The sequence below is a fragment of the Nelumbo lutea genome, chromosome 3 (assembly GCF_056320005.1).
Source record: "Nelumbo lutea isolate HS-2025 chromosome 3, American lotus-T2T, whole genome shotgun sequence".
Lineage (NCBI taxonomy): Eukaryota > Viridiplantae > Streptophyta > Magnoliopsida > Proteales > Nelumbonaceae > Nelumbo > Nelumbo lutea.
In genome coordinates, this window is record NC_142686.1 from 17,888,996 (window position 1) to 17,901,945 (window position 12,950).

The window sequence follows — 12,950 nt, forward strand, 5'->3', positions numbered from 1 at the left end:
CTAGCAAACAACTAGCATTATCTCCTCCGTTCGATTCGAACGGAAGTGATGAATCTTATCAGTTGGCAGCATTATTCCCAATTAACGCGAAAACGGACCTCATCATAACGAGGATCCTAGAACCGTTATGTGAATCCCACGAGCACTAACTTATCAGCTTGCAACCAAGTACTATTTATATAAGATATATTATAAATATGGAAAACCAAAGACCAATCAACCAATTAATCAATGATACCGGATCGGTTTTGGTTTAGATAAATAAAAAACCGATAAGACTGGTTTGAAAAAGTGCCTATCGTTTGGTTTGATTAACCGAATCGTGGACACCCCTAATTAACATCCCTTGTGTATCTTTTGTGTAAAACAAAAAGGATAGTGAAGGCTGAAGTGCCCAGATTAATGCCCCATTCCAATCATACATCGCGAACATATGATCTTTCACTACAATGGCCTGTTGGGACCATATTTAGAGTTTGTTTGGAGGTGGGATCTGCTCCTCACACAGGGCTTCTCACAAGCATATCCCACTGTGCATTGGAAACATCTCTGGTAAATAATAACACATAAGCACAGGAGATGTTCCTAATGCATGTAGGATGTGCCTATGAGGTCCAGGTGAGGTGCTATGTGTGAGGAGCAGATTTGGTCTCCTATGTTTGGCCTAAGGCTGCAACTTGGGCCGAGTTGACCCGAACCCAACCCATAAAAGTTAGGTTGGGCTGCGTCGTGTTGATGCTTGGGTTAGGGTTATGGTTGAAATTTATGAATCTAACTTTATTTTGGGTTGGGTTAAGGTTAACCCCTCAAGCAACCCAACCCAACTCGAACTTGACTATATAGTACATATCATATATAAATATATTATATATATGATATATGATATATTGATTTGTTTATATGCATGAGAATTGTATTTCCCTCACCACGTACTATCATTTATTTCTTTTAAGATAATCACTTCACTTAATCCTAATTAGAAATACTAAAATCTTAATAACATATTTTATGTTTTTGAATATTTTATTCTTCATCTCCTCTATCTTGTTTTACCACTCATAGATTGATGTTCATAAAAGATCTATTTTAAGTCATAACTCATAATAAACTATAGTCATTTCAAACTTTTTTTTTTCTGAATTTTGTACTTAAAGAGCCAATAAAAACATCAACAAATAAATACTAATAAAACATAGGATTAATATATATAGTGAAAATTGAGTTAAGATATAAGAATAAGAAATTCTACAAAATTATAAGGGATGGGAAGAAGGTTGAATTGGGCCCAACCGGAGCCCAACCCAACCCGAAGTTGACTTTAGATTGAATTGGGTTGAAAGAATTTAGTTAGGATTAGATTAGGGTTAGAATTGGGGATTTAGAAATTAGGATTGGATTAGGATTCACCTCAACCCGACCCAACTTGCAGCCCTAGTTTGGCATGTGCAACTCCTGAATTACGTAGATGGTGCCAACAAGCTCAGTAACTCAAGTTGATAAGTTCTGACTCTCTGTCTGGTTGTAGCGCAGATTTTGCATCAAATCCCGCTCTTGCCATATTCCGTTCCTCACAACGTGTCCAAACCGCACATCACAAATATCTCTCGTATTTTATATTATTATTCATTAGGAGATATTCCTGGTGGGATGGGGCTGTGAGGTCGGTGTGAAATCCGCTCTGAGAGGAGCTTCTCAGAGCAAGCCCGATTCCTCTCGCCAGGGCCCAGGGTTGGGGCCGGGGGTAGGGGTGATCATGGGCCGTGATGAAAAATATCAACTTCATTGGGGGCCTTATGGGTGGGGGACCGGGCTACCCACCAGTTATACAGCCCACTAGCCCCGTGAAGGAAATAAAAAGAGAAAAAACAAAAATCCACGCGTGTTACTTGATTTGAGAGAAAATAGGGCGAAAAAAGAACAGAGAATGCGTAAAGGTGATCCAAAGTCAGGTTGTTTCGCGATTGATCAAAACTCCTCAGTCCCGAGCTTTACAATCTAATTGAGAGCAGAAGCGAATTCTGGCACCGAACTAGAGTTTCAGCAGACTTTCAGGGTAAGGTTTCACCGATCTTTATTTTCTACGTACGTCTCGACGTTCGCTACCGCTTTTTTCTCGAGCTCTGGTTTCTAGGGTTTCGGAATTCCAATCTCCAAATTTAAATATCGGGCAACATCGGGCCGGGGATTTCAGATTAGTGTTTCCGTAATGCACTTTATTCTTGGTAGGAGAAGAAGATGAGAGCGCTCGAAGAAGTTACGGGGGTTCCACTCTCGTTGTCGCCTGTTTCCAACTCCCCCGTGGAAGTAGGGAATAATGGTTCGAGGTTCTCCGGTTGGCTTTTTGACTGCCATGGATTCTGGTATAATGTTGCTTTGATCCTTCCTTCGTCTCTCTTTGTTGTGTACTTGGCGTTGCAGGCTCGAAAGAGCCTCACCAAGCTCTCTTATGGGCGATCTCATATCATGATAGCTTATTATGGACTTCTTTGGCTCGTTAGCGTTCTCAATCTGGCATGGTGCTGTCTCCAGGTTCGTAATCATGTTCTAAGTAAATTTTGTTTGTGCAATATTGGCTTCAATTCCATTGAATTTGATTCGAGTTTGATGGTTTTATATTAAATTTGTCCTACGCGTTTGTGAAGATAACTTAATATTAAATTGATGCCATTTCGTGCTTTTGTTAGAGGTTGGTAATGCTCCACTTAATTGTTTAGTTTTAATTGCTGACTTCACTAGAAATGCAATTCTAGGTTTCTTATAGATTTCTTGGTCTAAGTGGGATAAAACTAAATGGGTGCAGATAATTTTGAAATGTGGTAGAAGTTTATCAGCTGAGTTTCTAATTACAGATCGATGAGAAAATCGTGATTTTATACTGATGCTGAATCTGAGTTTGCTCATTTGGAAATATAAAGGGTGGAGATTGAATCATTGAATATCTGCACAACATTTGCTGTGGCAGAAAAAACCAAGCAGTGCATGTTGATGTAACCAGACAGATTAGTTTACTTGAAGAACTCTTTGACGGGGATGGGAATAACATAGCTCTAGGAAATTAGGCCATAGAAAGGTCGCAAGGGGTTTAAGATCAAGAGATTCTCAACCAAGGAACAAAAGAACTCTCATTAGTCCAGGATCTCTTCATAGGAAGATGATGCAGAGTTTTTTCTTCATTTTGAACATAATACCCTGATATAGAATGTAGCTTCTCTATGAATAAGATCATCCAGAACAACCAACCAAATAAACTCATTCACATGACACGGAAATAATTACTTCATGTTCTTCTGGTCTTTACTAAGTTAGCTGCCAATCTAGCCAAAGACAACATAAAGAATTAAACAAAGAACTTCTGTCTTGGATCTTCTTTCCATCAAATACAACTTTTTCTCTGGACGGATAAGCATTTCTTCAAACTCCCACAGAAGGAAGGAAGAGTCATTAAGTCCCTATTCAATAAACCCCTTTGGAGAATTGGGATGTCACATTACTGTGTCTTCTTGGATATTGGAATATTTATCAATTGCCCTGAAATCCCTGGACAGATATTCCTCCAAATGCGTAAACCACTCTAGTTCTCCTATGCGTTAACCCATAATATAGAGCATGTGTCTGCTTAATTCTGACATAGGCCTGGACTTCCCATAAAAAAGGCTCTTTTGTTTCTTTCATTCCAGATTCTGCAAGATGTTTCAGATCCGCCAAGTGGGGAGCCAGGGGAGCCATGCTCCCTCCCCCACCCCCCCCCCCTTGGGTCCATCCATCCATACTTCATTTAGGTTTTGGCCCCCCTTATAAAAATTTCCTGGCTCTGCCCCTGTTTCAGATGGCCCTTTTTTTATCAGTAATGTTTCAAACGATCCTTACTCTGTCCTTCCTGAAATGAGGGCCACTTCTATAACAAATCCTAAGAATCAATTTCGTTTAATCAGTAGACCCTAATTCTGTTGGATGAACCAACCGTGTTTGAACCAAGTGAAAGGGAAGACCAACATGTGTATAGCAATCTTGCAAGTCAGAGACAAATCAGAGATCCACTCTTCTACACATTAGATATCTTGCATCTTTTGTCTAAGTTAATTCTTACTCTTCAAATGGTCAATTGTCAAAATTCTGTATGTGATGGATGAGGATAAATGTTCAGATTCTTCCAAATCCCACTACTCTAGAAGACACCATCTGTATTTTTTTTGCTCAATGGGACACCATCTGTATTCCTATGAGTATTTTTGTAAAAAGATTTTACTGATAAGTCATGTTACCTCTTGGTCCTATCCTATTTGGCTTGATCAGAAGTGGTCTATGAATGTTGAAACATAAAATCTCCCTAGTCACCTCTTTATTGCAAATTGAAAGCATTAATTTATGGCGATACTACTTGAATTAAATCTATACAGTATTTCACAAAGTCTAGAATGTTCCCGCCCCATGACACTTGTCTTCTGAAAATCTCACCTATTTCCCATTTCGAAAGAACATGTATTTGTGACAAATTCCCAATGGAACTTCATATTCCCTTCCACACAATGTTCTGATTCAGCAGTTGATATGAAAATATAGAGCTGAGACCAATATGATTACTTGATCAAAAAGAAAAGCAAAACATTGATTTTATTTACATTTTTTGGCGGTCATAATAATGCCTGAGCTGGAGTTATAGCTAGGAACCCAACTCCAATTAGAGCTGTGAATTGTTAAAGCTTTAGAAAATTTTGTTTCAATGCTATTAAGACGATGATAATTTGGAGGATGTGTTGAACCATTATTTGTTTAGGATTTTTATAGGATAAGAACTTATACTTGAATGCTGATTATGTATACATGCATACACATGCACACATCAGTAATTCTCTTTATGTTTTATTAATTAATGTTCTTTCGGTTTTGAATCTCTTCCTGCTGCTGGCATAGACATGGGAATGTACTCCTGGGAAGGACTTCTCATGGAACCTCCTGTCATTGTTTACAACATCTGGCATGCTGTTTCTGGAAATTAGCCTGGTGGCCTTTTTATTCCAAGGAAACTATGCCAGTGGGCTGGAGGCTTTAACACGCACCTTTGTTGTTTCAGGAGTCATTGTTTGTGCAGATATACTTCTCAAGGTATTCTTTGCTTTTTCCCTTAATAATTGTTTCACCTGTTATGTTTGCTATCAAATCAAAATTTACTTTCTATATAGGATTTAGGTCTAGTCTATACAGTATTTATAATTTATTTATTATTATAAATTAGGATAAATTAAGAATGACACGTATGGAGATGTGTGTTTATATTTGAGATCCATTTTGAACCTGATCTTAGTTGAATTTAACCTGTTTTATGGAAAGTGTATGCTTAGTTACTGTTTCCTTTTACAATTAGGTATTCTGTTTTTCTAGTCCTGTATGAGATCCATTTGTAACCTGCCTTTTGTGTTGCTGCTCTCAAGATTATTCAAGAAACTTTGTAGTAGGAATTTTTATTTGAGTTGACATTTTTCACTCTGCTTTACCATCTTCTTCTTGCTTACTGTTTCCAGGCATTGTGGTTTTTAACCTACATTTCCCCTGGTCAATGTTAGCTCTTTGTTGTATTCTCTGTTAGTCTTGTTTCTTTAATTATGGCAAGCATTGAAGTTTCAAATCAAAGAGGTGCCCAGGAAAGGAATTTCATTGCAATTAAGCCAGGGCTATTGGATGGAACTGCCACATGAAGAAAGAGTGAAATGTTAAATCATCAAATCTTTTGGGCTTGCTTTAACATGCAATATCTGTAATTCTGTATCATGTCATGAATCCTGGTTCTTTTTGTTTTGCCCACTGATGCAGCAGCTAACCTTAGACTCTTGAGCACTAGTTTAGATGTACTAGCACACCTGTAGATGAAATCAACAAGCAAACAAATGAAAGGAATGATGAACAAATCTGGAACTGTATTTTTAACCTGTCGCTCACCCAGATGGTCAAACTTTCAACCCATAACCTAGGGGTTAAAGCGTTTCAGTTTTATCCCAAACCCATGAACTGGAAAAAACCCATTGATGTAATCAAGACCAGCTGGCCAAACCATTTGAACCGTTCGAAACTGGTTGAGTGTTTAAACCACAAAAAAAAAATATTTTTTTCTTCTAAAAATATCAAAATGAAACAAACAGAAATGAGAGGGGTTAGGGGAAGAGTTTTTATTGAAGTTGCATGTCTTCTGGTTGGAGTTTGATGTCTGGGTCCATTTAACTTACTTTTTTCCTCTTTTCCCACCATGTTGTCTGAATGATGATGGCTGTAAATACAAGGATGAATTAGTTATCTGCTCTTGAAGATGATCTTTGATGCTCTGTTTCTCGATGGAGTAGCTGTCTTATATCATAATAGATACATGGTGCATAAATCTTTGATAGTTATCTAAAAAGTAATGAAAGGGGAGAGGGGAAATGGAGAATTTCATGGCAACCTAGCAAGTGGCATGCCTGTACAGCCAAGTGATGCCATGGCAGATTAGAAAAAAAGGCAAAATGAAGGGATATGGATAAACAGCAACTTCTTCCCTTACTATGTTATCTTTCTATCTCTTGATTGGTAATACATGTAAACTATGATGGCAAATAGTAGTTCTGCTTTCTTGCCACAGCCAACCATATCTCTTTTAGTTAGAATGACCACAGCCACTGTCCTTTTTCTTCCCAGCTGTCTCTCTCACTATAATCTATAATAACTATTATAATCTATCAAAAAAAAATCTATAGTAACTATTATATATATGAGTATTACAAGGTTTAACCTAATATTGATAACCCCTTTTTTTGGTAGAACCTAATATTGATAACCTAAGGGCTTAGACCTTATTTGTTGATTATTTGTCTAACCCGTCCCAACCCAGATGGTCAAACTGTTAAACTGTCACCTTGAGAGAACAATAGTGGAAGAAATGTTTCAACTTTTCTAGGTTTACTATTACATCTATGGAAAGCCCAATGAGGATGCCAATGTCTGAAGAGAGAGAACAAAGGGTGTCATCTTGGACCCATATAATTGTATCATTCCAAATCACCGAAGGATAGTTGCTATTTTATGAAAGTACCTTTTGGGTATGTATGAAACTAATTCTGCTTTTTATCCTGATCATAGCTGTCAAGGCATTGCCTGGCAATTAGGTGCTTTTGGCTGGGTTCCTTGCCTAGGAAACTAGGCTCTCTTGGCTGGTGCTCTGTATTAAAAGGTTTAACCTAATATTGATAATCTAAGGGCTTAGGTCTGATTTGTTGGTTAATTGTCTAACCTGTCCCATCCCAGATAATCAAACTGTTAAACTGTCGCCCGGAGAGAACAATAGTGGAACAAATATTTCAACATTTCTAGGTTTACTAGCACATCTGTGGTAAGCCCAATGAGAATGTCAATGTCTGAAGCGAGAGAACAAAGGGTGTCATCTCTGAAAGGATAGTTGCTGTTTTATGAAAGTACCTTTTGGGTATTTACGAAACTAATTCTACTATTTATCCTAATCATAGTTGTCAAGGTGTTGCCTAGGCAACTAGGCACTCTTGGCTAGGGTGCCTTGCCTAAACGCCTTGACTTATAGCAAATAGGTGCTCATCTAGGTGATCAGGTGTCCGCCCTAAGTGACAAAAATGACAAGGTGGGCGCCTTGTTATAATATCATTGATATAGGTATATGTTATATACTATATATATCATATATATGCTGTTCTATCTCTCACATTATATAAAACAATGGCTCCACCTTTGTTCTTTTTCCTCTTTTATTTTCTATCATAATTTTTATCATATAAAATTATAGCCTTCTTTAGTTGCTAATTTGATATCAAATTGCTCTATTAAATGCTTATTATGTTACTATTATTTTCAATAGTATTGAAAGTAATATATTTGAGTTTCTAGTGTCCTAGATATGATGATTTGCCATGCAGGGCTGTTCACGGGTCGGGTTGGGTCGGTTTACTGGCGTTTTTCCAACCGACCCGACCTGGTCGGTTTACCTAGAAATGAAACTGAAACCGATCCTGTACTAGGTAAAACCAACCTGGTCGGTTTGAGTCGGTTTGGGTCGGTTTTGTGAATGGTTCTCTCGGTGTGAACGTAAAGGATTCGAGTCTAAGAAGCGAAGGCTTGATGCCTGGAAATTCAAAATGATTTGATGGATTAAAGCTGAAATTTTATATATAATATATATCTAAGTTGGTTCAGGTCGGTTTGGTTTTGGTTTTCACACATGAAAACCGAAAACCGAAAACCAAACCAAACCATCAGTTTATGTTTTTTTGTAACCCGAAACCGACCGATGCTGAAGAAAAACCGGTCAACTTGGGTTGGATCGGATCGGGTTGGTCGGTTTGGGTCTTGTTATGAACAGCCCTATTGGCTATTGCCATGTTTTGACAGGAAATGTAATGTTCTTAATAAAGAGAATCAGTATATTTTCAATTAATATACATGCTGAATAGTATATAAAACTAGGAAGTAGGCAAAATTTAGTATTTTTTTTTTTTAATTTTATGACGTTTTTATTGTCTAGGTGGCTAGGCACCCCATTATCACGGAGAAACGCCTAGACACCTTGACTACAATAATCCTAAACATAAGATTTCTATTCTGTCTGTTTTCCAAAAAAAAAAAAAAGATTTCAATTCTGTCTTGATCCGACATGGGCTGACTGCTAAAGGTGAATAGAGCAGATGGTAAACAAATTTGTGAAATAAAGTAGAGCATATAATAATGTATTACATAAACATAATTGTTCTACTACAAGTCGGACGGACTAGTAGAACTAGGGGCAGGCCAAGAAGGATGTGGTTTGAAGTAATAAGAAATGATTTAGGGGCCCATAGTTTATCAGTGGATATGGCACTGAATAGAAATGCCACAGTACTCTTTCAGCCTTTCCTTGCTGTAAGTTTGATTTCTCAGCACCTTTGAGTAATGTTACAACAACTTATTCTCCTTGTTTTTTTTTTCCCTCTTGATCTTACTGGTCCAATTTGCATATCAACTCAATGAACCTTAGTGGGGGTTTGTTGAGGGTATCTGCAGTATGTCATCTTTATATTTTTAAGGGTAGAAGCCCTACAAGTGCACCATCTGAATTTGTTCGAGGGCTTTGAAGCATATTAGTTTTTCTTTGTGGATGTGTTAACCATCATGTTTTGTAATCATTTGAAATATCAATCTATAAGGCTTATAAATTAATCAGATGTATTGCTTCTTTTTCAGACAATTTATATATTCAGCTTTGGGATCCCCCTTTTCATTGGCCATGATGAAACAAAATATCAGGTTAAGTGGGGCTTATGGGTTGTCCACAAGTTATTGCTTACCGCAGTTTATGGCGTTATATTTTTCATGTACCACTCAAAATGGAGAGAGAGACTGCCTGGTAAGAAGCATTGTCTATAATCATCTTGTAAACTATACAAGTTTAATCAACTCAGCCTTAATCCTGACCTGCCATTTTGCTCTACCAAGAGCTATGTTTTCTGTCAAATTATGCTATAGAAATGTCTAGCTTGGATTAATTAATCTCTTTTCCATTCTGCAGCAAGACCTGCGTTCTACAATTACATCTCTGTGATGCTACTGTTGAATGCATTGGCATTGTTTGCATGTGCCATTGTAGGAAATGGGGCTGGCTTTGGGTTTTGGTATGTCTTGTTCAATTCCTTCTCTAAAGAAAATTGAACTGTATAGCTGGTTTAAGGCATTTCTGTTTGATATATTCTAAATTCTTCCAACTTATTTTATACAGGTTGTACAATTTTACTACTGTTTGCTATCATTCCTTCTATCTTCCTCTTCTCTATATAACATTTCTAGCAGACTTTTTCCAGGTAATGTCTCTTTATCTCATTTCTGAAGAGACTGGATGGTGGATATAGATTATGATTAATGCTGAATCAGTATTCGGGTATATTTTTAATGATTGCAGGAGGAAGATTTACATTTGGAAAATGCTTACTATTCCGAGATGAAAGATGCTGGTTTTTTCGATGCTGATTGGGATTGATCCTGTAACAAGCTGTCAAAGAATTAGTTGTTCACTACACCTTGTAAACAAAAACTGAACAAATGACAATGTTGAAGGATTGATCGATTCTTGTATTTGTTTATACTCTGTAATATTTTAATGCCTCTGTTACAGTGTTAGTTACCATTTTGTGTTGCATCATCCACTCAAGGAAGTACTGATGTTTAACTTTGCGCGATGCACGTTAGGGGTTTTGGGCTGTCAACGAAAACCAGATTCTCGGTTTGATTTTCAATACGGATCATCTTGGATTTGAATGTTAGAACTTGCATTAGTCGGATCTGATATGGAATTGACCCAATCTTATCCGTTTAAAATCCATCCGAATAATAATAATAATATATTTACATATAAATCTTATATAATAATAATAATATATAAGTTAAAAGGTAAATATTAATAAAACTTTTATTTTTTTCTTCATTTTAGCTTTTAGGCATAATAAGTTTGCACTAGATCAAGTCCGATTTCATATCTTATTCAGATATAGTCATTCCAATGTCATTACTCATTAGTAATATAAATCTTTTTTTACTAAATAAAATAATTTATTTATATTAGTTGATTTCAAAGCCCCCAAAACACTAAAGCAATATATATATAGGCTGGGGCTCAGGCTAATCGGGCCTGAACCGGTGGGTTTAAATTTTCGTTTGGATAAGATAACAAGGAAAACAAGGCTACAAGCAGCGAAGTTTGCTTCTATTCATGTATAGACGACCCTCGGCTGATCCGAGATCTCTAACGCTGCCCATGCAATATTGAATTATTCTCAACTCGATTGTCATTTTTGTGGGCCTCTAACGCTGCCCATGCTTCTCCAGCCATATTAATCGTGGCCCATCCCGAATTTGTTTTCAAGAAATACCTTCACTGTTCCTGAACCAATTGCATAATTTATCTTTCCTTCGAGCATCAAAATTAATCTCCTTCCATTTTACATTGATCCAGCGGGAGCGGGTGAGCGGGGTATTTTGACATTGTATAAGACATTAAGAAAAATGTTTGTAGAAAGTGCCCGAAGCTCTGCAAATCAACTTCGACCTGAGAAGAAAAGGCTACAAAACCCTGAGGCTATGTTTGGTTTGAAGGAAAAAGTAGGGAAAGGATTGTATAAATTTCCCTACCTTTCTCTACTTTTTCCTTCAAACCAAACACAACCTAAAAGCAAAGAATTTTTACAGCTATTAATTAGAGTCATTGAATTGACATATTTATACTCGTTTACGACTAAACACTACATATATTTTCAAACAACAGCTATTAATACATCTATTTCTATGCCAAATTAAACATGTGAATGATATATATGTATTAACGGATTTTCATTGCAATAAGCTAATTACTTGTGTCCCCGGGCTAGCCTTTACCATAGGTATTAAATCCATCCTGGCACATGATGACCCTAGTTTTAGTTCGTGGAATTTGGGCTAAGGGTGAACTTTTGTAACACAACTTCCAAATACATATTATGTATGTTGTGTGCGTCTGATTTATTTTATAGATTCCTTCACCTTATAAATTTTTATGGATTTGTATAGTTGGGAATAGTGATACATAAGAGAATTTATTATGCTACAAAGGATGGTGCGTAGCATAGGTGAGAATTTAGGATAATACATCTAGAAAGTTAACAAAAAATTTCGAAGGGAGCAAACCGTAATTTTCTCTAAAATTATTATATCTATGATGCCAGAAAGACATGGTATTGGAAAGACTTTGATCAATCAAAACCTCCTATGAATTTTGATGAAAGACCATTGGATTAGCTAAGCATTCTTAAAGTGACATCAGCTGTCTATAACTATTTTAATTCAATGTTTTACTTAATAAAAGGGCTTATTCAAGATACCTTCAAAAGCATCTTGGGTTGGAGCTCGCAGCATTAATAAAGGATGTAGAGTGGAGAAAGACCTAATATTCTCTGCGATATATTAGAACCTTACTATCACAGATCTTTCGTAGTTACACTTTCGATTCTCTCTTCATACAAAAGCTTGAGGGAATTCACATCTGCGCCCCACAATATTCTACAGCACATCCCTGTCGTGTATTAGAAACATCTCCGATGATGACATCATCATTTCTGGTATATCATCATGAGATGTTCTCACTATACAGCGGGGATGTGCTGTGGGACGTTGTGGGCCGCCCCCTTGTGGGGCGCAAATCTGATCTCAGCTTGAGGGGGCTCAAGGAACAATCTATCTATCAATTGGAGAGCAATGGCATATTGGCATCTTTCATACTTTAATTGCGATCCACAGCAGATGAATCCAAAAAGCTTTGGGCATATTGTGACATTTCAGGCTTTTCCAAGGCTTTCCCATCTTTAGAGAATGGACATTTTCATCCTCTCTTGCTTTATACATACATGTTTAAGAGAACTCCTAAAAGCAAAAACTATGTGCATATTGGAAATATTCCCTCACATATATGTTAAGTTTATGGGGATCCCTCCTATAATTTAGCTCCTACTTCATATATCCTTTACACTCAAGCTGGGAGAAAGTTCCAAGATTTTTTTTTTAATTTTTTTTAATTTTTTTTTGTGGAGTATAGAGAAAAAAATACTCACCAGCTTGTTCTTAATTACAAGGACTCTATCACAGTTGTTAATAAAATTTGATGGGTTGTGATGGAGCGCGATCCGGCCGGTCTTAGCTGTCCGCGGCCTTGCTTCTGAACGGGGTAGTAGGGAACCTGAAATGGAGGAGATGGGGAAGCTCCAGGGGAAACCCGGTGTAGAGGCTCCGAAGCTCAAGTTAGAATCCTTCAAAAGCAAGGTAATACCAGATAGCGCAAAGTTTGCATTCCTCGTTTGTCGGGGGGCAGGGGACTCTTATAATCACTTCGTGCACTCGCCTCGAGGCCCTTGTCAGGTCGGGTATGATTACCCTTGTGCTTGTCAATTCGGCCGTCGTCCTTTCTG

At 37.3% G+C, this 12,950-nt stretch overlaps 1 protein-coding gene across 1 annotated transcript; it reads left to right on the forward strand.

The window, feature by feature from the left end:
- The first annotated feature begins 1,649 nt into the window (after nt 1-1,649).
- On the forward strand, nt 1,650-10,144 carry LOC148863294 (protein CANDIDATE G PROTEIN-COUPLED RECEPTOR 2-like). Its single transcript, XM_088975740.1, has 7 exons — nt 1,650-2,053; nt 2,227-2,529; nt 4,912-5,103; nt 9,208-9,370; nt 9,533-9,635; nt 9,740-9,821; nt 9,920-10,144. Exons 2-7 carry the CDS (start codon nt 2,236-2,238, stop codon nt 9,995-9,997), a joined length of 912 nt encoding a protein of 303 aa, XP_088831866.1. The 5' UTR covers nt 1,650-2,053; nt 2,227-2,235; the 3' UTR covers nt 9,998-10,144.
- The last annotated feature ends 2,806 nt before the right edge of the window (nt 10,145-12,950 follow it).

Coding starts and splice junctions, on each gene's coding strand:
- LOC148863294 (XM_088975740.1), top strand. CDS start 2,236: ATGAGAGCGCTCGAAGAAGTTACGGGGGTTCCACTCTCGTTGTCGCCT. Junction 9,636..9,739: donor GGGGCTGGCTTTGGGTTTTG/GTATGTCTTGTT, acceptor TATTTTATACAG/GTTGTACAATTTTACTACTG. Junction 9,822..9,919: donor TTCTAGCAGACTTTTTCCAG/GTAATGTCTCTT, acceptor TAATGATTGCAG/GAGGAAGATTTACATTTGGA.